The sequence below is a fragment of the Oreochromis niloticus genome, linkage group LG7, assembly GCF_001858045.2.
Source record: "Oreochromis niloticus isolate F11D_XX linkage group LG7, O_niloticus_UMD_NMBU, whole genome shotgun sequence".
In the NCBI taxonomy this organism is placed as follows: Eukaryota; Metazoa; Chordata; class Actinopteri; order Cichliformes; family Cichlidae; genus Oreochromis; species Oreochromis niloticus.
The window spans coordinates 50,910,240-50,930,954 of record NC_031972.2 but is presented as its reverse complement, the minus strand read 5'-3'; the positions used below and the strand labels follow the sequence as shown (position 1 = coordinate 50,930,954).

Below are 20,715 nucleotides of genomic sequence, written 5' to 3'. Positions count from 1 at the left end.
TTATATTTGCATGAATGTGCATGACTCTTGAGTTCGTCTTAAGTTATTAACATAACACAACAGTGCATTAATTTAAAATATGTTAAATTATTGCAGTACAACAAAAGGAGTTGGTTTTTTGTGTCAAATTGAGGAGCTTCTATTGCTGTTTTGGGTAGAGGAGTATTTGAATATCCCCCTCATTCTGTTCACATATAATAGCAAAACGTGTCACACATAAGTCTCATCACTTCTGGCCTTTTATGAAATCTGGTGAACTTGGTATCATCCAGTTATTAGCCATAATCACCCCAACCACCCCTTCCTCTGTATCTCATTGTACATCTGTATAGTGACAATAGGCATTCTATTCTATTCATAAAGATCAAAACAAGAAAAAAAGAAAGGAAAATAAACGAACATTAAAATAATATGACGGAAAACTGTTGTATTTACTCATATCATTTTGTGTTTGTGTTGCAATATATAATATAACGAATATTAAAAGGGAATCTGTGCTATTTCTTTGATTGCGTGGTTTAAGTCATCGTAACTGTCTGAACTTTTTTCCCCTTAAACTGATGTGGTATAAAAAGTGCAAGGACAATAACATGGAAACTTCCGAGTAGTTCCTGAAGGCAGCGCAGAACTGCCACTCAGTCGCAGAAGTTCGCTATGTAGTGTTGTCCACCAGGGGGCGCAGTCCGAGAGGTGTGTTGAGGGCGGGGGGGCGGAATCCAAACACGGCACTCCGCTTCTCTCCTCGTACCATGAGCTGAATCTGTCCGGGACAGACCAGGGAAGATGGCGGCCACTGACCATTCCCGGTCCGAAGCTGCCAAGCAGCGACGGCAGGATCAGCTGCAGCGATGGCTGGGCTCAGAGACGGATCAGACGGGTTCGGAGGCCCGGGAAATCTCGAGCGGTTCTGGGACGCGTCGGGCGAAAGTTCGGTTCGCCCAAGGAGCCGTATTTATGGCTGCTTGCTCCGCCGGAGACCGGGAGGAGGTTGCAGCGCTGCTCCGACAGGGAGCTGACATCAACCACGCTAACGTAGACGGACTGACAGCGCTTCACCAGGTAGGAAGTTTTGCCCCTCTAACTGTCAGCAGCTAGTTTTCCTTTCTGCCTGAGCTAATCGCTACAGTTGCTACAACCGTCGCTCAACTAAAGGGCAAAGGGCTCAGCGTTGATCCTTTAATGATCCTCACAGCGAAGAGGACTCACAGGTAAAAAGGACCACTAACGTACTTCCAGCCCAGCAGCTCCTGTAATCCATCACTCGTTCCTCTGTACGTTTGTTTTATAAAGTCCAGGCAGAGTTTCTGGCCTGTTTAAAACTAGCAAACTTAGTTTATTAGCCCGTTGGGAGGCTGTCTGATCCGCACTGTTGTATTTAGTAAATTACAGGCTTCTTTTTGTGGCGTAAAAAAAAAAAGCGAACGAGAGGGCAGCAGACGGTAAAAACAGGTCACCAAAGAGCCTGGTGGACCATTTTTAGACAGTTATGGGCAGGCTTGTGGCATACAGTCCCTGCCGAAGAGTCAGGAAAGTAGTGGGAGAGAGAGTTTCACCGTCCTATCTAAAGGTCTTAAAGCAAAAAAGAAAAGAAGGAGGGCATTCATTATAACTAAAGTTTTCACCCTTACATTTATTATTGCCGTTTGCGTGATTGTTGCGTTCATGAGTCGAAGATAGGCTGGACTTGTTCGGTGCATGTTCAAGTCCTCCTCTTGTCCCTGCTCTTGACTTAAGTCATAACACCCAGGCTCACTCTGGACACCATCACTGTCACACAGGCCCTCGGTGATGCAGCATTTCCTCCACTTTAATGGCACTGTGTGGTAAACACATTGCTGTCTCATCTCATAAAGTGAAAGGAGGGTCAGATGAGTTTTAACTAGGATTCCTGAGAACATACAGAAAAGATCTGCTTCTAAGTCCTCTGGCCTGCGTGCTCATGCAGATGTGGTTTTTCCCTCCCAATTTTGAGGCAGTTTAGTGAATTTGCCCCACCACGGCTGGTTCAGATGAGTCTTCTGGTTGCTCCACATGTCCGACCGGTCACCCAGTGTGGTCTCCCTCCTTGCCCTCCATCCCTCTCTCCCCCTGTTGCTCATCGGTCGCCTGGCAACTCGAATTAAATATAGGGCCCGCACTCTCCAAACTTTCCATCCTCTTCATCCAAAGCCTTTTCTGTCTTCTCCACTACAGCCTCCCTCCTCCTCCTCCTCCTTCTTCTTCTCTTCTTGCTTTCTCTTTCTCCTTCCCTTTGCCAGTTCCCCATGGAGGGGACTTTAGGGATTTCGGATGAAGAAATGGAAAACATGCCTCAAACAGCACAAACTGCTGTTGTCAAAGGCGATTTTCACAATGAGTCACTTGATGACCCAGTGAAGGAGTCTGCTGGTAGTGTGTGTATGTGTGTGTATGGACCGTCGTAACACGGAGGGTGCCAGAAGTACCCACTGTTCATTCATTCAGCTCAGAGCACCCACTCCATTAGTGGGCGACCCCCGCCCCTCCTGCCCCCTCCCCCCCTCCGGCTGTGCCTGAGCCCCATTTTGAGCTTCTACAATGATCACGTTTTTGTTTTTTCCCGTGCACTACCTGCGTTAATATCTCATATTATAAAAGGGAAGGAGGTTTGCCACAGCTCTGTGATTAGTTGATTTAGCCTAAAAGAAAAGCCTCTTAGGTGGCTTAAGCCTGATGGAGACGTTTCTGTACGTGTTACAGACACTTGGCGCTGTGACGTCCCACAGAAGAACTACTTCTGCTGACATCAGTGAAATGAGACACCAGTGCAGATTAAAATAATCATTTTGTTGTTAGTATTCAGTTCAGCTTTGCTTCAGAGTCACAAAAAGATAAATCTCCACCTTTATCAAGTATTTATAGCCATGCCACTGGCTGTGTGCCGCATTGGCCCAGGCCGATCTCGGCAACTACGCAGTGGATTGCCACTAAATTTATTATTATGTTTAAATAAACACTGTAGTCCCCAGAGGAGGAATCCGTATGACTTTGCAGCCTCCTTCATGATGTTAACATTTGTGGTTTTTAGTGAAATGTCTTGACAGGTTTTTTTGTTTTTTTTAAAAAGTTTTTTATCTTTATTATTATTTCAGAGGATTACAGATGTTTACATATATGCAAACTCTGCGAGAGCAGGAGAAACTGCGTTGGCACTGTATCTAAAATATGGACTGTCACTTTTGGTTTCACTTATTGATTACTCAGAATCGCTCTCGTTTCGGAAAAGCAGCATCGTCAAAAACAGGTACGCCAACAGGTACCCATTAAAAAGATAGCACACCATGATCCCTCTTTTAATAAAGCCTGGTTTCGTTGTTTACATTTTAAAAGGTTCTCTTTTGTTCAATTTAGCTAGTTTTCAGAGAGGGTGCCAGTATTTAGTATTTACCAAAGCCTCTTCGTGCTGATTTTGTTGTGAAAGGTAAATAAGACAAAACTTCCAAAACTTCAAAAGTTTGGTTTTGGATTTTATTTTGTTACTTAAAATATTTATTTCTCACCTAGTTTTAGTCGTAGGCTATAAGAGCCATCGTGCAGCATAATATCGTGATATTTTGCGTATCGTACCGATACCGGGACACCAAATATCGATATTTTCATCAAATCAATGAAAATGCTCATCTCATGCACCGCCTTCCCGAGATAACGTAATCGAGCAAACTTGCATTAAAGTGACTTTACCGAAAAATCGTCCGAGACCGGACACACTCAGCTTGACAAAACTGCATCCTAATTCAAAGTTGCACAAGTTAAAATAGTAAAGAAACCTCCTTGCAACTACAAAATCATTTTTTCACATTCTGCAACCGACTGCAACTTGTGGTGACTAAATGTTTGCTCAGAGCTCGAGGGCGTTGTACTCTCACAACCGCTTTTGATTACAAGACGATTGCGTAGGTCACCTGATAGGAGGCAAACTTTCTGAAAATATTAAATTATAAATAATAATCAGAATATAGGAAAATGTTAAAAATTGTCATAATATCACATATTGAGTAAACTATTGTCTTACTTATTATCTTACTTTTGAAGTAGAGACTCACAAACCCAGAGCATTACTAATATTTCCTAGACAGGTGAATGAAATTATGGAGTGCTTAGTGCTGCAAAGTTCAGTCAGTGAACAGAAATATAATCAACCAAGGATGCTCCGATTTTGAAATTCCTGGCTGATTTTCTAAAAATGTTTAAAATAGCAGTTGCTGATGCCTCTAACCAGTTGTTGTTTATTTGCTTGTATATTTTGTTTGTTGTGCTACTTATTCCTCCTTTGTGCCAAAGAAACAAAGATTTCTTCGTTGTAAAAGTATTTTAAAGTTTAGACTCTGTGTGTCTGCAAACATTTACCCTGCTCTAAATTGACAGTTAAACATCAGTGAATGTGAGCTGATATATCAGTGCATCCCCGTAATTAAAAGACATTTGTAAATTAACTAATTATGCTATTTATAAAGCCAGTGTGTGGGGGAAATCTGAGGATTCTCGGCTTTTAGTGTTGTTTGGAGTCATATCACTTGGACAAAACAAGTGATACGACAACATAAGCTCAGGCTTTGGGAACTTGTCTACATCAGTTTTCACCCAAAAATGAAGAATTAAAAAAAAGTATGATATTACGTTACTGCCTGCCTGATTCTTACACCATCAAAGAATAGGCACAGATATTAGTAATATATTTGTAGTATTTTGTGTTATTAACATTTTAATTATTTGGTCAACTCTTTACTTATTTACGCATTTAATTTTGTGTTGTGCAAAAGTCTTTGCACAGACTCTGAGCTACGGCTCATTTCTTTATAGTTTGGTAGGAAAATGGGAATTGGTGTAGTGGTCGATACAGAAACATGTGCAAACATACATACATACAAGCTAAAAATGAATTTTGTGCAATTTTAACGAGCTTGAAAGTCAGTATTTGGTATCATCACCTTTATTCTTCAACACAGCCTGAACTCTCTTAGGCAAGCTTTCTTGTCAGTCTTCAGGAATTGTTTTCCAGGCTTCTTGAAAGACATTCGATGCTCTTCTTTGGATGTCGTCTGCCTTTTTGAGCTCAAAGCTTCAAATTTGGATTCGTCAATCCATCAGGCGTGAGGAATCGGTGCTGCCACTGATTTTCAGTCCAGTTCCTGTGTAATTTGGCACACCTCAGGCTTTTCTCCCTTTTTCCCTTAATTAAAAATGGCTTATTGACAGCCACCATTCTGATGAGACCGGCGCAAACAGTAGATGGATAAAAGGCCAGATCCATCTTTCTGGTCTTGGCTGGGATCTTTTTTCCCTATTTCTTAAGGACATGGCTTTAAGAGACTGTCCATTTGCCAGGTTTTTTTTTGTTGTTTTTTTGTTTTTTTTTTAGGCCACCCACATCTCCTTTTGTCCTCCACTTGTTCTGTTTCCTCAGTGTTTAAGGACACACTGCACACCATGCCGGGATATGTTGTCGTTAGCTAATAGCTCCTAAGAAATCACATAGTGGGTGCAAAAATGTTATTTCATGCCAGTTAAAATTGATTATTGGCGAAGTTGACTGTTACGTTTAGATTCAAAACCGGTTTATCTCTTGAGTTAGCGGCCTTTTTTAATTTTTGAATGATTCATAGGTCAGAGTTAAGTGGCTTAAGAAACAAAATAAAAACATTCCTCTGAAAACCATCAGCTGAAAATGAGTGAAAAGGCAGCCAAAAAAAAACACTTCTTCAGTACAAGAACCTTCCATCTGGCTCTTTTTAATAAATATTAACTTAAATCAAAGTAACCTATCATAGCAAAATCCCATGAGGTCCTCGTGGGATTTATCCCGGGACTTGTGTTTGATCACACTTAGATTCTTTGCTCGACCTAGCTTGAGGAAAAGCTGCTAAATAGAATCGCTGTTTCACTTGTGCCGCAAAATGACTGTTTTGGAAAGTACTTGAGGGCTTTTAGCAACCCACTTAGCAGAAAGTCATTACAGCAAGTAGACACAGTAGTCATTGTTTTAGCCCCGCTGCTTTGGTTGAGTTTAACAGATTTTGGAAGAGTCTGGAGTTTTGCCTTTAGCAACGAACCATAGTGAAGTGGGTCAGAGACCTCCTCTACTGTACTGAAACTGTACTCAGACTGGCATCCATTCGTTAATGTCAGAATAAACGGCAAACAGTAAACACTTGTACACGGCAATCCATCATGCGGACATTTGTCCTCTGGCAGGCCTGCATTGATGAAAACGCTGAGATGGTGCAGTTCCTGGTGGAGAACGGGAGCGACGTCAACAGAGGAGACAACGAGGGCTGGACTCCTCTGCATGCTGCAGCCTCCTGCGGTTTCATCCAGATTGCTAAGTGAGTGCCGACCACCATCACTTTGTCACATCCCAGCCGAAGTGGTGCTGAGGGATTAGAAAACACAGACGTAAATCAGTGTCAGATAACACACATAAAACACACACATATTCAGGGGTTTTCCCAGGCTCGCGGTCGGCCTTCTGGAGAGGGGGTTGACTGCACAATCGGTCGACATATATTTAAAGCTAACAGTTGGTGTTACTTGACTTCAGTAAAAATGTATTTTAAACTCAGTGAACCAGTGATCTTCCTTTTGACTGAAGGCCAAAAGCTCATCAGAGGGTGCCAAGAAAACTCGTTTTATCCTCCATTCAGGTTTTACCGTTGCTATCTGACAGCTGTATCTTTATGTTTTTTTTTTAAGGTATCTGATAGAACACGGTGCTCATGTTGGAGCGGTGAACAGCGAGGGAGAGCTTCCTCTGGATGTTGCCACAGAAGATGCAATGGAAAGGCTCCTGAAAGCTGAAATTAAAAAACAAGGTAAAAGCAACAAAAACAGGAGAATTGGAACACTTCGTCTCCACCTTTATTGTGTCCTCCCTCTAAGTGACTCATAATGCGCAGTCACATTAGCTTGTTTGACTATTGTGATTGCTGCGTGCTGTACTCTAGTGCACTTTAGGATGTGGCTCCAGGTACAGTTCAGCTGGACTTGGGCACAGTATCGATTGAGATCCTAGCCTTGAGACGCTTCCTCAGTTTTAAGGTATAGTAAATTAGTAAAGCACACTAGAAATATGGGCAATTGTGCAAGATAACTGCTCCCAGTGCGCGCGCACGGGGGTTGATTCAAGGTTGTCGGTTCTGTTGGGATGTGCACATGCATCTTAATAATTAAAAGACAATATAAACCCTACTTTTGTGTAGAGTCAACACAAATGCAAGGTTACTTGTAATCGGATATTGTGCGTTTCCGTGTTATCGGTCCTTTTAGGTCCTTTAATCAGCCAAACCTGCAATCCTGAAACCGAAAATCAAATTTTCAATGTGATGAGTGATGATGCCAAATTAAAAGAGAACTTTTATGTACAGTCAGTAATCTTACTGAAGTTAGAAGATGGAAACAAACTTGAGCGCACATGTGTTAGTCAACCGAAGCGATGATGTTGGGAGTATTTCAAGGAATTTACTTACTTCATTTTTTTCTTTTTCCTGTTCCTTCCAAAAGGAGGCAAAGAAACGAGGACAGCCGCCGTGCACCAAATGTTCTGTGACCTTAATTGTTCTGGACTCCAGGCTTGTGCTTTTATCTCTGTCGAATGCGTGTTAGCTGAGATCCAAATACAACCGAGAGCACAGATGACGTATATGAGATAAATTTACACGCACAAGTATTTTTTTTTGTGTGGGATGCTTTACTTACAGAAGTACCCTTGTCTTCCTGCTACCCTACCCTTGTCCTGATATTTGTAAGCCTTTCATAAACAAAACTTAAGTTAGAGGACATTAAACCTGACTTGTAACCCTGATGTCATCACTCATCATAGATCTAAATGGAAGGAGAGTTTGAGATGCTTTGAAGTGCGTCTTAACTCGAGTTTGTCACTGCTTGTCACAGGAATAGACGTGGATACGGCCCGAAAGGAGGAGGAGAGGATCATGCTCCGGGATGCCATGGCGGTGCTGGCAGGAGACGGCACCCTCACACCTCACCCAAACACCAAGGCAACGGCTCTACACGTCGCCGCTGCCAAAGGCTACATTGAAGTCCTGAAGTGAGCATAAGTGCACACATAAGAGCAGCTTGTTGACTTTTGTTTAATTTTGTTACCACTCCAAGTCAAAAGGCTTTTATTCTTAGCCTTGTCCTCTCCCCCACCTCCACTCCTCCCCTCCTTCCTCTCCTCCCAACTCCCTCACCTCGGTCAGGGTACTGTTACAGTGCAGGGTGGATGTGGACTGCAGCGACACTGACGGGTGGACGCCTCTGCACGCAGCAGCTCACTGGGGGCAGGAGGAGGTCTGCAGCCTGCTGGTTGACAACATGTGCGATATGGGTGCCGTCAACAATGTGGTGAGGGCACGGCGGACAAGCTTTCCCTCTGCAGTTCAGTCTGTGATTGGAGCTTTAGCACGTGCCATCACTGATCACTGTGGCTGTCCTTGTAGGGACAAACACCTTTAGATGTTGCAGACGAGAACCTCGTGGACGTTCTGGAGGAGCTGCAGAAGAAGCAGAACGCTGTGAGTCTGTCTTCACACACACACACACACACACACACACACACAAGGCGCTGTGACTATCTCACTCGCTCGGACAGACCTGTGATGATTGATGGCGTTCCAGCGGCGAGTGCTCTCTGTGTTTATGTCTGTTTATATTCCTCTTCAGTTACGTAGCGAGAAAGAGAAACAGACTCCTGTTATTGAGCCCATTTCGCATATCCCCATGGTACCAGTCCGCCCACGCAGGTCAGTGCCAGTGTGTTGGTGCGTCCGTATGTTTGTGTATGTCTGTGTGTGTGTGTGAGTGTGTACACGCTATGCTGTTCCTTAGCCCAGTCCCAGTAATCCTTGATCCAGCTGTTGTCTGCATGCAGGTGTGACAGTCCCAGTGTTCCCATCCCTTCAGCTGTGTTACTTCTACCCACCAACCTGGGTAGATGTAGCAGTCTGTCTCTCAGTTTCATACTGAATATTAATGCTTTCCTCTTCAATATGCATCTGATCACATTGTAAATGCTAAATCCAGCTTGTTGCAAATGGCAGCTTACAACAAATAATTAAGTCCCCTTAGCAAGACTATATTTGCCATCAAACACTAGAAGGAAAAAAATATATTAACAGTAAAATAAAATTAAAAAAATGGTGGGTGATACGAGTAAATTCCAACATCACAGTATATGCAGTGTAAAAACTACAGTGAAGGTTGGTGTGCTGGCTCACAGAACATCCGATGTGATGTGCTCATGTAAACAGGGGATCAAGAAAACTGTGTTAAAGATGTATTTCATACATTTAAAGATGGTTTAGATGGTTAGATGGATGGATTCATTTTTTTCTTTGAAAGATTCCAAGAACAAAAACAAACAAAATTACAGGTGAAACCAAAAATGCCAGTGATAACAAACGTGTAAGTGACTTAAAGACATTCAAATAATGCTGTCATATTCCTTCACGTTAGATATTAAAGACTAAACAGTCTCAAATTTGTAGGATCCTCTTTGCTGTTAGTACGAAGGGCCTTCCAGGCCAAAAGGGTGGAGTTGTATAGAAGACTCCAGGATTTGTCCAGTAGATGCACAGGATATGATGTAATGTCAGAAAAAGGTTTTCAAACTTGTGACTTCTCATGCAGCAGTGCAAGGGTTTGCAAACATTTGATTAAAAGCTGCACAAAAAAAAGAATTTTTTATAAAGACTTAAAAGTTATTCTTACTCTACACCCTTTTTTTAACATTAATTTAACCAGGAAACTCTAAAGGTTAACAATCTGTCTTTGGAGAGTCTCCCAAGCTGTCCTATTGTTATCCCAGCATGTTTCTTTGTGTGCTAACAGTATGCAGTAGATAGTAAAAATAAAGGACTTGTTCAAAACTGTGCAAAAACCGGTAGAAGTTGGTGAAGCGGGGTAAAAGAAACAGAAACTGACTAAAGCATAAATATTTCTCTGTAATGTTGAATCGACAGTGGTGCCCATAAGTCGTAGCACTAAGCAAGGATGTTTTAAGTTTTCAGGTAGTATAAAATGATTGCCCTCTAAGTGTTGTTGAAGATATAAAAGTATGCTTTGTTTCTCCATGAAAAGATGTCCATTTTATCTTTGAATGCCATTTTCACTGTTTCTCCTTCTTGAGTAAAAACAAGTATAATTCAAACACTTTTCAGAGGATGGATGCTTTGCTGTTGATTTCTTGGTTAATAGCACAAAATGTGCACGTAAATCACAATATTTACCATTAATATGTAGTGTGGCATTGAGAGACAGCATTTGTTTTTTTGGTTTTTTTCACTTCTGTGGCTGCTCCTTAATCTGTGTGAATGAATTCAACGTTTCACTTTAAGGAAACAGCTCGAATTGGTGCAAAGCAATTGGCCACAATTACAAACGAAGCAGAAACGGCAGCACAGAAAATGACCCACTGTTCCACCTACTGAGGTCTTGATTGATGCATGCTCGCTCTAATTGGCTGCACATGGAATGATTACCCTCACTGATCAGCTCCCTGCATGCCACCTGTTGTTCCACCCCCCCCACCTTGGCCCCGCCCCTGCAGGACTTCTATCTCTCGTATGAGCAGCAAGGAGAAGATCTGCCTCCATGAGCGGGAGAAGCACCCTCCTCCTCCTGCCCTGCAGAGCAGTCCGGCTGAGGACGAGGAGGAGGAAGGCCAGGCAGGACAGAACCAGTCTCAGGGCCAGGTGAAAGCCTCGAGCAGCTCCAGTTCAGAGGAGGAGAGCGAGTCTGAGAGCGATGCAGAGTCGGGTGAGAGAAGCTGCTGTTGTTTCTGCTTTGAAGTACCTGCTGGCTGTTTTTATAGTTCAGAGTTATTGTTATTGATTAATCTTAATGACCTTTGCACCCTTACAAAGAAGGCAAAAGAGCAATTTTAATAACCTTTGCACTCTTGCAGAGAAAGCGAAAAAGCGAGAAATCATAAACAACTTGAACAACAAGCGCAACACCACCAATCTGCTTCCTACCTCCATGTCAACAAGCACCACTGCGAGCCAAGTGAAAAGGGTAAACGGGAAAAAGATTTGGAGAACATGAGATGCCTGTACGGCTGTGTGACAGCAAGGCAGGATAATAAAAATGTTGACTGTGTGTGTGTGTGTGTGTGTGTGTAGCAGGAATTAAGCAAGCCTCCAGTCACTGAAGCCCCGGGGTCATGGAGAACATCTCTGAGGAAGGCGGGCAGCTCTGTGACTCTGGGCTCAGCTGGACTATCCGACCCCAGCCAGGACACCAGCAGACCTCCAGAGTCCGGCCTCGGCATGAGCCGCTCTGCCTCCAGCCCCCGCCTCAGCTCTGAGGCTGACACCAAGGTACGCAGGCGCTCGCGTGATTCATAGGTTTATACACTCATGAAACCACAGTCGTACTTTTATAAATCTAGCTTGACAGGCCAAATAAAGGCTTCTTTACTGCCTCCATTCACCTAGTCACATAAATAAATGACAAACTGATCTCTTCCCCCTCGCGCTCAGGAGCCAAGGCTTGCTCGAGTGCCGCCCAATCCAACACGGAGACTCTTCAGTATTCCAGATAACACCGCTGACAACTCCAACAGGTGGGCCTCAACTTTCATACGGGTCCGCGTTTGTGAAGCCAGAATCCGAGTCCCTGCATATGTCCCCTTGTCACCCTGTGTGTGTGTGTGTGTGTCTCTCTCTCACTCAGTTGGCTAAGCCGTAGCTCCTCTTACACCCGACGCTTCAATAGTCAGTCAGGAAATGATCTCACTAGCTCCACCCCGTCTTTGCTTCACAGGTCAGTCGTGCTGCTCACTGCTCATCTAACTCTGCTGTTTGTGTGTAATTGTCACAGCTTATTGCTGTCCCCTAACGACAAACACTAATTTGTGCGCGGCTGTGAAAGGTGCCTTTGAGTTTCCAATGGGTTCTGTCTTGTTTCCAGCTCATCTTATGGAAAGAGACTGGATGACCCCACCGTGACCTCAGCTAGCACAGGAACAAGCTCTGCTGGACTCGGCCGCCTTAATAGTGTCTTGGCTCAGAGGTATTTTTCATTTTACACTGCATGTACGATTTTTTTTTAAAATTTATTTATTTTTTCCTCTGGACCAATATGAGTCACCTTTCATCTTTCTTTCTACGAAAAGACTTCCTCAGGAACAGACGGAAAAGAAGGATCAGCCAGCCATCACCACCTCCAACTCTCAGAGCACGACCGCAGGCGAACAGGAAACCAAGCAGAGGCGCAAGTGAGTGATAAGCATGTCTTTGAGGATGTCGAAGGGCTCCGGGTGGTGCCACTTTGTTGCTAAACTTGCGTTTCGGCTCATGTAGGTCCTACCTGACACCAGTGCGGGATGAGGAGGCAGAGGCGCAGAGGAAAGCTCGCTCCCGACATGCACGGCAATCCCGCCGCTCCACTCAGGTGGGGAAACTTGCTCAGATGTTCGCCCTACTGATAGAGGCTGTGTGTCAGTTTGGCGCTTGACTGTGTTTTCTTTCACCTCAAGGGGGTAACGCTAACAGATCTGCAGGAGGCAGAGAAAACCATACAGACCATGAAGACGGACAACAAAGGGAGAGAAAAGGAAGAGGAGAAGGAGAAGGAAGCAAAGCAGAAGAAGGGAGAGGAAGGGGTGAGAGCCGGCACTTTAGAGGCCTGTTGACTGCTGTCCTTATGTAATACCATGTGACGTCACAAAGCAGGGGATGCTGTGTTTACAGGAAGTGAGCTGGAGGTCTCGTATTGCCAGCCTGCAGAAGTCAGACCTGCTGGGCCTCACACAACCTGCTGGCACACCAAGACCTCAGACCTCTGACAGAAGAGGTAGGCTGCTTCCCGTGTTTGCTTGTTTGGGTTTTTGTTTTCATATTTCCTTCGCTCATCAGCGTGTGGTTTTGCTTGCAAACATTAGTTTGGTCTTAAAAGGCTGCTGTCTGGCTTTGTTCCAGATGTGGAGGCCAACACAGGGGAGAGCGAGACAGAGCGATGGGCCAGGGAGCGCAATGAGAGGAGGCAAGTTCGAGCCAGGAGGAAGGCACAGAGGACCGGGGAGGTAAATTTTGCTTATTAATCTGAAAAATGAAATGCAGGATGGATATGCTCACAAGAAGAGACAAATTTGACGAGAGGAAATAGAAAAGGAAGATGTGTACGGTGAGGAGGAATAAGGGGGAAAACTTGACTTTAGGGTTTTATGAAGAAGGAGCACAACACGTCACACTGAAGGGAAAAACAGTCAGGCACTCTAATATTCACTAGAGAGCTAAAACTCTTAAAGTGCCTTTAGCTGGCCAAAAACCTTTTAGTTTTCAAGTGAAAAGATTTTTTTTGGCGCTCTGTTTATTTTTCTGGTAAGAATCTAATGTTAGCTTTGCATTAGTAAGTTATTGCATTTGGCTAAACAAGTTACAAACATGGTAACGTTACTCCTGGCTTTGTGAATTATTCACATTCAAGTCTAATAAAAACTGCAGACTATCAAATTGATTTAGCTTAACTGTTTACCCCTACTAGAGATAACTCTCGAAGCTCTTCTCTGAACCGAGCGGTTCATCATATTTCAGCTCTGCTTATATAACAAAATGACTGGGTTTGCATCAAAAGCCATTAAGGATACAGGGAGGTCGTCTTTGTAGGAAAAGAGTTAAGTCACAGAAATGTAATAGACACAAATTTATATCTGATTTTTGGACTGCTCAACGACAAAATGGTTGCATCACAGCTAAACATACGGTACTGTGCAGAAGTCTTGAGCCACCCCTAATTCTTTTGTGTTTTGCTTCCAACGAGCCATCCAATAGTCCTCCAGACTTTCTGAAGGTCTTTCAAAGTTTTGCTTTGGACATTGGCTTATTTTTCACTCATTCCAGTCCAGTCCAGTCCTTGTACTTGACCATGTTGAAAGGAATGTTATTGTTTGTTGATTTCCAAAGAGCTACTGGTTCAAACCTTGGCATATGTCAGTACTGTGTGAAGTGTGTTCTTTAAAAAAAAATAGCAGAAATTGGACAGTAAATTGATGTGAATTGATGCACCTATTTACCATTTTCCTGCCAACATATAAAGAAATCGGGGGTGGCTCAAGACTTCTGCACAGTACTGTAATATTTCTGCTCATGCGTCTCATCTTAACCACCTTTAACTCCCGTCCGTCTCTGTTTTTGGTTCAGGAGCTTGCATAAGTTTTGGTTCTGTGCTCCGGTAGTGTGTCCCACCACACGGCAGCCTTTAGGCATTTCCCAGTGTTTTGCAAAAAATGGAGACAGAGTGCAACACAAAGTTAGTAGATTGTTGTGGGCAAATGTCTGTAAGAACCTATTGTTCTGTCTGTGTCGTCTGCAGGGTGAAGACAATGATCCCAGTGGAGAGGACGAGTTCTCCACCAGTGGGCTCAATTCACAGGTCTGCGTGAGCTCTTGTTTGTGGTCTCATTAGACTGTAACTTAAGAAAAGAGCTGTAAGTTATTTGCTTTTTTTCCCATCTTGTTTACAGACAGACCAACGTTTGAGTACCAGGTATGAATCCCACTTTTGATTGATCTGAACTTTCTCCATTCACACAGTGTGGATGACCTTTTTGTTCTTTTCATATAACCAGGTTGGACTCATCCTATAGTGACCGTACACGGGGAGGAGGATCTGAGACGAAGGACTTTAAGAAGGTGAACCAACAGAACTGATGTTGAGATCATGTGATACATTTGATTTATTTGTCCTAACTCTTCATTTCTTGTGCGTGTGTGTGTTTGTGGGTGTGGTGTTTGTCAGTTGTTTGAGGAGGTTTCCAGAGAAAACAGCCAGCTCCAGTCCCAGCTCCAGGACACTCAGAGGAGTGTCACTCAGACCAGGTTGGATCTGGAAAAGGCCACGCAGGTGATGACAGATACGCACAATAAGTTAAACAGAAACTGCTCTTGTCGTCTTTCACCACGCAGAGTCAAAGCAAGAAACTCATAGTGGTGGAACTAGTAGGGCAGGTTCTTTGTTACTGCTTGTGATTTTTTTTTTTTTTTTTTTTTTCTCAACTTCATTTCAAATACAATTGCTAAATATAGAAAGCCGTATAATGCTCCCTTTGTTTTAAGCATTCGACTGCATTTGAATCCTGGTTTCATACCTTCCGCATTTTTTTTGTATTCTCCAATGGGAGTGTATTGTACAGTCAGTGATCCGTAAGCAACCCTTCAAATACTCTACCCAGATGAGGGAAAAGTGAGACCGCTGCTAGATTAAAAAGGTTCTTAGTATTTGGATTTATTTATTTATTTATTTTTATTTATTTTTTTACATTTTTTTCCCTAATTAAAATTGATCTATATAGCACCAATTGACAACTATGGTTTTAGTTTTGTAAATTTAAAGTCCTTAAAATATTAGACAGAGAGCCCCCATTGAGCCCCTGTGAGCAGAGTCTTGGCAACAGCGGGATGGAAGAACTTCCTTTTAACAGGAAGAGAAATCCAACAGAATCAGTCTACCATGACTGGCTGATGAAAGGAGAGCATAGAGGGGGGAAAAAACAGTGCAAAGCACAAACTACAGGAGAGAGAAGACAAATGTTAATGGCAGTAGTGATGTGTAGACCTCCAGCAGCCTGAACCTACGAGAGAATTCTGTTCATGTTCACCTGATCCTGCCGTAACTTTAAGTTTTATGAAAAAAATAATCTGTCTCCTGAACTTAAACTGGGAGCTGGTTCCACAGGAGAGGTGCCTGAAAGCTGAAGGCTCTGCCTCTTATTCTACTTTTGAAAACTCTAGTAAATCACTTGTAAGCCTGCACTGTGAGAGTTAAATGCTCTGTACGGAGCCTGATCCTCAGGACGTGTGAGGAGGCAGAATTCAAATACAATTGTGGACTGCTACCACCAGCAGTGAGCTCCCAGTTTCACATGCAGGCTTATTGTATCAGTGGTTCCAGGGTGTACCTTTTTGATGTCTTTCTGCATACAGGCCTGCATGTGATCATGTAAAAATACCACTGCGGGTTATGTAAACGTGGTTTATTGTATTCAACAGAGACAGGAGCGTCTGACCGACTGTTCAGCCCTGCTGGAGCGGGAGAGGAAGGTAATGCATCCCCTGCTGATGATGTTACTTGTTGTGTTTTAGCTTCGTCTGCCACACTAAAGCCACTCTTGCTGTCTGTTGACGCTTTCTCTTCTCTACCCACTCAAACCACTTCCTCACTTGTTTTCACTCAACTTTTGTGCTCCTTCTACGTCACTCTCTCTTTTTCTCTCTCTACCTGCTCCCCACCCTCCCACGTTGCATTTTCCCTGGCGCCAGGAGCGAAGGATGTTGGAGCGGCGAATGGCGGAGCTGGAGGAGGAGCTAAAGGTGAGAAGATGTTGAGAACAAATCTTATCATGCTCACGGACACTTTGCATGCTTCTGCTCGATTAGCTTGGCTTTAGCTTGTGCTGTCCAGCAGTGTGGTGAGAGCACAAGGTAGAGAGCTGTTTTGCACCTTGTCCAGGTGGTGTGACGAGGGTGGTGTCTGTTGGAGCCAATTTGTTCATTTAGTTGCTTAGCAACTTGAGGCATCTGATGTCTCTGCGGTCTCAATTGTGACTCTGAAAGAACATAATGAGTTATTTTGTTGCCTTCTCAAAAGATAAACTTCTGTGTAACAGCAGACAAATTATTAAGCACGGCTTTTAACAGAATAGTTCTATTTATAAATTAGTAACTAAAAATGATAAAAGCAAAATGGTTCAATAAGGTAAAAACTACACAAAAGAAGAGATTACTTAAGAAAAAGAATACAGTTGCAAAAAAAGAAGAGGCTAAGATCCAGCAATAATTTCCAAAGGTCCCAGCTGTTAGTAGCTCTGTGCCAGCAACGAGCTCATCGTGTCACCCGCTCTAAAACATCAAATTAACAAGATCATATTTAGTTTTGTAAGCTGACTGAGACCGGCTTGCTTCTTCCCTATATATCCAGTGTTTAGTTATGTGCAATATACACACAAGTACTGGGCCACCTACACATTACCTACATAGCTGCTGTGCCATGAAAACTCATCCCACGAAGCTCCCGGCACACAGTTTTTGTGCTGACGTTAATGCCAGCGGAGGTTTGGAGCTCTGCAGTTATTTAGTCTGCAGACAGTTTTATGACTCTGCAACTTTGTGGCTGCAACTTCCACTTTCTAGTAATTCCACTTATATTATTATTAATATTTAATAACTAATATTTAGAAAGGAAGAAGTTGTGCAAGTGACTGTTGCAACAGTTGCATCTTTTTACAGCACTGCACTCAAATTCAGTGAGCTCTGTAGATCCAAGTTTAAATCTATTCTTGTGTTGTTTTTTTAGTTCTCTGCCATCAAGTTGGTTTATTAGTTCCACTTCTGATATCCAAAGCCTCAGTGAAGTGTAGAAGGAGCAACATGTAAATGCTTAGTTTATTCACACCTGATGTAAATATCACACATATGATGGCTTGTAGTGTTTTATACTCAGTTTTGGAGGCAAAGGCAGCAATTTATAATCAACCTTCTGGTTTAAAAGGAGTTGCTGACTTATTAATAACCAACCTATCAACAGGATGTAAATTCTCTGTACTATTAATGTAAAAGTAGAAATACTAAATGGCACTGTTATCTATATCAGCCTTTTTGTTCCCCTGTAGTTAATCAGTTTCATACCTGCTTAAAAACACACAGAAAAACAGAGCACACATAACTACACTGATAGCTGTTACTTTACTTTAGGAAGTGCTATTTCCTGGTATTTTGAGCTTGCTGATTTACAAGTTAATGGAAAAGTCATTAATGATGTGGTTTAGTTTCATGTGCTGATTTTGCTACAGTGGGTCACAGTGCCTGCTGGGAAAAACTGCAAAAGGAGCAAAAGCTATACTCAATGAAATTTAGGCTCATCTCCTCTTCAAGGTCACTGTGTTGTGTACGTCCAGACAGCTTTCAGGGCCTTTGTTATTGTTGTTGTTTGTTTGTTTGTTTTTCAAAATCACTTCTTGGATATCTCATTTCAACCACTTTTTCATCTGTGATGGAGCCTTGACAAAATGGCAATCATGCAACTTTAAACTCGTTTTATGGGAAGAGGATGAAGCTGCAGAAAGCAAAAAATCTGGCAAGTTGGGCTGGTTGTTGAGCAGAGGCCAAAATAAATAAGCCTTCAATGCACTGTGAGGCAGCACACGAGGGCAGAGGTCCTCTCTCCAACACCTCAGGATGTTACAGTGGAACTTTATGCTGACAACCCGACCATGGGGGACAAATTCACTGCTCAGCCCATGAATGTCAAAAAATAAACCACTAGCTTTCTTCTATTTGTGCTCCTGACCTCAGGCATTGCCTTTGGGCTTAGACACTGTGGACTTCTGAGCCAGAGACCCAGTTCTGATCCCTCAACGTGAAAGTGAGGTCAGCTTGACTTCCAGAGAGGGAGCGAGAGAGAGATGTAAAAATAGCAGGACGGTGAGATGGAGATGACCTTGTAGGGGAGATTGGACAAATTTATATTGTGCATAGTTTTTGGCTCTACAGTGCAGATTAACACATTCGCCTAATGCGGATCTGCGGTTCAAGACTGGGAGGAGATGGAAAACCCTGGCAAGGTTGTGGCAGGAAGGAATGGCATCCGACGTCAAATCTGTGCCATATCTGTGCAGATCCATCTGCCGCTGCGACTCCTGGGAAAGAAGCTTTATGGTTTTTGCTTCAGAGTCACAAACCTGTTGACTGCATTAATCTCTTAACATCCAACATCTCATTAATCCAGTAATGTGACCACGAGAAATGTAAAATAAAAACTGCATTTATATTGTGTAAAGAATTTGTTTTAAAGTGAGTTTAATCTTTACCACCAGGTTTTGGTTGACCTGAAGGCAGACAACCAGCGTCTTAAAGATGAAAATGGAGCACTCATCCGTGTCATCAGCAAACTCTCCAAATAGATGCAGGGAGAGTGAGTGACATGAAGAGCAGGGATTCCCCCCCCCCTCCTCCCTCCCTCCACCCACCTATCCATCCATCCCTCCCTGCCATACATTCCTCCCAGTGCCAAAGAGAGCGCAAGAGAGAGAGAGAGAGAGGAGGGGAGAGAAGCAGCAGAAAGTCCTTCGTACATGAGCACTACAGCATGACTTGGATTGTGGTGCTTCTCTGCGAACAGCTGGAGTGTCTTTTGTGTGCCTTAATGCCGGATAGTCACAGCAAAGACCCCGTGGCTGCGGCCAGAGGCTTCCACAGTAGCATCATGAGACCCGACAACAGCCAGAACACTCTGTGTCTGGTGCAACACGCAAAACTGTGCGTCATGGGGAGCGCCAACGCACTCCTGTGCACTCCTATCTGTACTTCCTCGATGCACGTGGATGCACACAAGACAGTCTGGGCCTTAAAGCTCCCACTTAGTATTTATTTTTGTGAACACATCTCACAACACACATTCACAATTTTTATTTTTCATCCCCCCCCCCCAATCCCCTCGTCCTAATCACAGTCCAAATGTAATGTGTTGTCAGGCAGGAAAGATTTCGGTGCATCCTACTTTTTTTTTTTTCTTTCTTTTTTTTTAAACATTCAGCATCATCCTGACAACGGGAGTCATCCGTGAAGGTCTGTTGGGTTGTTGTCTTTCCACGTGCAAGTGTTTGAAGCCACCTACCTCTCCACCTATGCACTTCCCCACGTCATTTTTATATTTTTGTGACCACAGATACACTCCATGCTCTTAAAAACAAAAACAAAAGCACACCCACACAAAAACTGACCGGTCGGTCGACCGCAGCACTTTATTCTCTGCAAAGCGATAAAGATCTGCGAGGTTTTGCCCGTCCTCCAGACAGAAAACGTTTTAGTTCACCTCCTCACGACTGCTTGCCTTTAAGCAAGTAGAGTTAGAAATTACCAATGGGTGAATATCAAAGGTCATTGCACATCCTATTATGCTATGAGTGGTTTTTGGATTAAATCATCGGATTAAATATTTTCATAATTTTTCGGCGTCAATTCCTCTCACAAAGGAGCATGGTTATGTACAGTTTGTGTATAAATGTTAGCCTTGAACAATACCCCTTTGAAGTAAAATTCCATGTAGCCTTGCTTCACATGTTGGTTTTCTAATATATTAAATGGATGTCTGCACCCTAATAAAAGTGTGTTTGTAGCAAATGCTTGGTTATTATCCACCTCGGTTCAAGCAGAGTATGTCTTATCAGTGTACACAACACTCAGTTCCCAGATGAATTCGTGCCTCCTTTGTAACTCTAGTCATTGAGTGGCTCACTTTTATGTTTTGCGGTCACCTGTTTGTTTGCGTTTAGCTCTGTTTTCCCACACTATACTGTATCATCCATGTGCCTGGTGTCTGTTAGTCTGTCTGCTGGTAGCCAGATGTCCTCTGTCACTGGGGGGGGGAGAGAGAAACTGAACAGCTGTAACACACCAAGAGGCCTAAAAGAGGAAACGGTCCAACACAGATGTATTTAAAGTATGTTTGTGCTGCTGCATTAATCTGCTTCTGCTCCCAGGTGGACAATACATCAAGAGCTACTTGACATGATAGAAGCTGGTGTCATTACATATGCTGGAGTGCTCAGACATATGGGTGAAGCTGTGAGAGTCCCAGTGTTTCTTTCCCACTTGCAGTAAAGTGTAGTTAACACGAGCCATCCATCTGTTTGTCTCATCTGAGAGCAGAAAGATGGACCACTGTCCTGCAGGCTAGAACCTCTGACAACAAGCTGAGCTC

At 43.2% G+C, this 20,715-nt stretch overlaps 1 protein-coding gene across 6 annotated transcripts; it reads left to right on the top strand.

The window, feature by feature from the left end:
- Positions 1-680: 680 nt before the first annotated feature.
- Positions 681-20,135, top strand: zmp:0000001167 (protein phosphatase 1 regulatory subunit 12A). 6 transcript variants are annotated; one of them, XM_019361658.2, is made up of 25 exons: positions 681-1,059; positions 6,211-6,341; positions 6,709-6,827; positions 7,906-8,062; positions 8,217-8,361; positions 8,457-8,531; positions 8,680-8,759; positions 10,565-10,773; positions 10,922-11,031; positions 11,142-11,336; positions 11,499-11,581; positions 11,692-11,781; positions 11,929-12,030; positions 12,134-12,235; positions 12,321-12,411; positions 12,497-12,622; positions 12,693-12,813; positions 12,939-13,042; positions 14,332-14,391; positions 14,483-14,505; positions 14,588-14,651; positions 14,758-14,862; positions 16,008-16,058; positions 16,278-16,328; positions 18,830-20,135. In XM_019361658.2, exons 1-25 carry the CDS (start codon positions 784-786, stop codon positions 18,914-18,916), a joined length of 2,757 nt encoding a protein of 918 aa, XP_019217203.1. In that variant the 5' UTR covers positions 681-783; the 3' UTR covers positions 18,917-20,135. The 6 variants fall into 6 exon arrangements, with proteins under 6 accessions (XP_019217203.1, XP_019217207.1, XP_019217206.1 ...); XM_019361660.2 differs by having other exon boundaries at positions 682-1,059; positions 10,589-10,773; positions 11,139-11,336; XM_019361657.2 differs by having other exon boundaries at positions 682-1,059; positions 11,139-11,336.
- The last annotated feature ends 580 nt before the right edge of the window (positions 20,136-20,715 follow it).

Coding starts and splice junctions, on each gene's coding strand:
- zmp:0000001167 (XM_019361657.2), top strand. CDS start 784: ATGGCGGCCACTGACCATTCCCGGTCCGAAGCTGCCAAGCAGCGACGG. Junction 12,236..12,320: donor GAAACCAAGCAGAGGCGCAA/GTGAGTGATAAG, acceptor CGGCTCATGTAG/GTCCTACCTGACACCAGTGC. Junction 16,059..16,277: donor TGCTGGAGCGGGAGAGGAAG/GTAATGCATCCC, acceptor CCCTGGCGCCAG/GAGCGAAGGATGTTGGAGCG.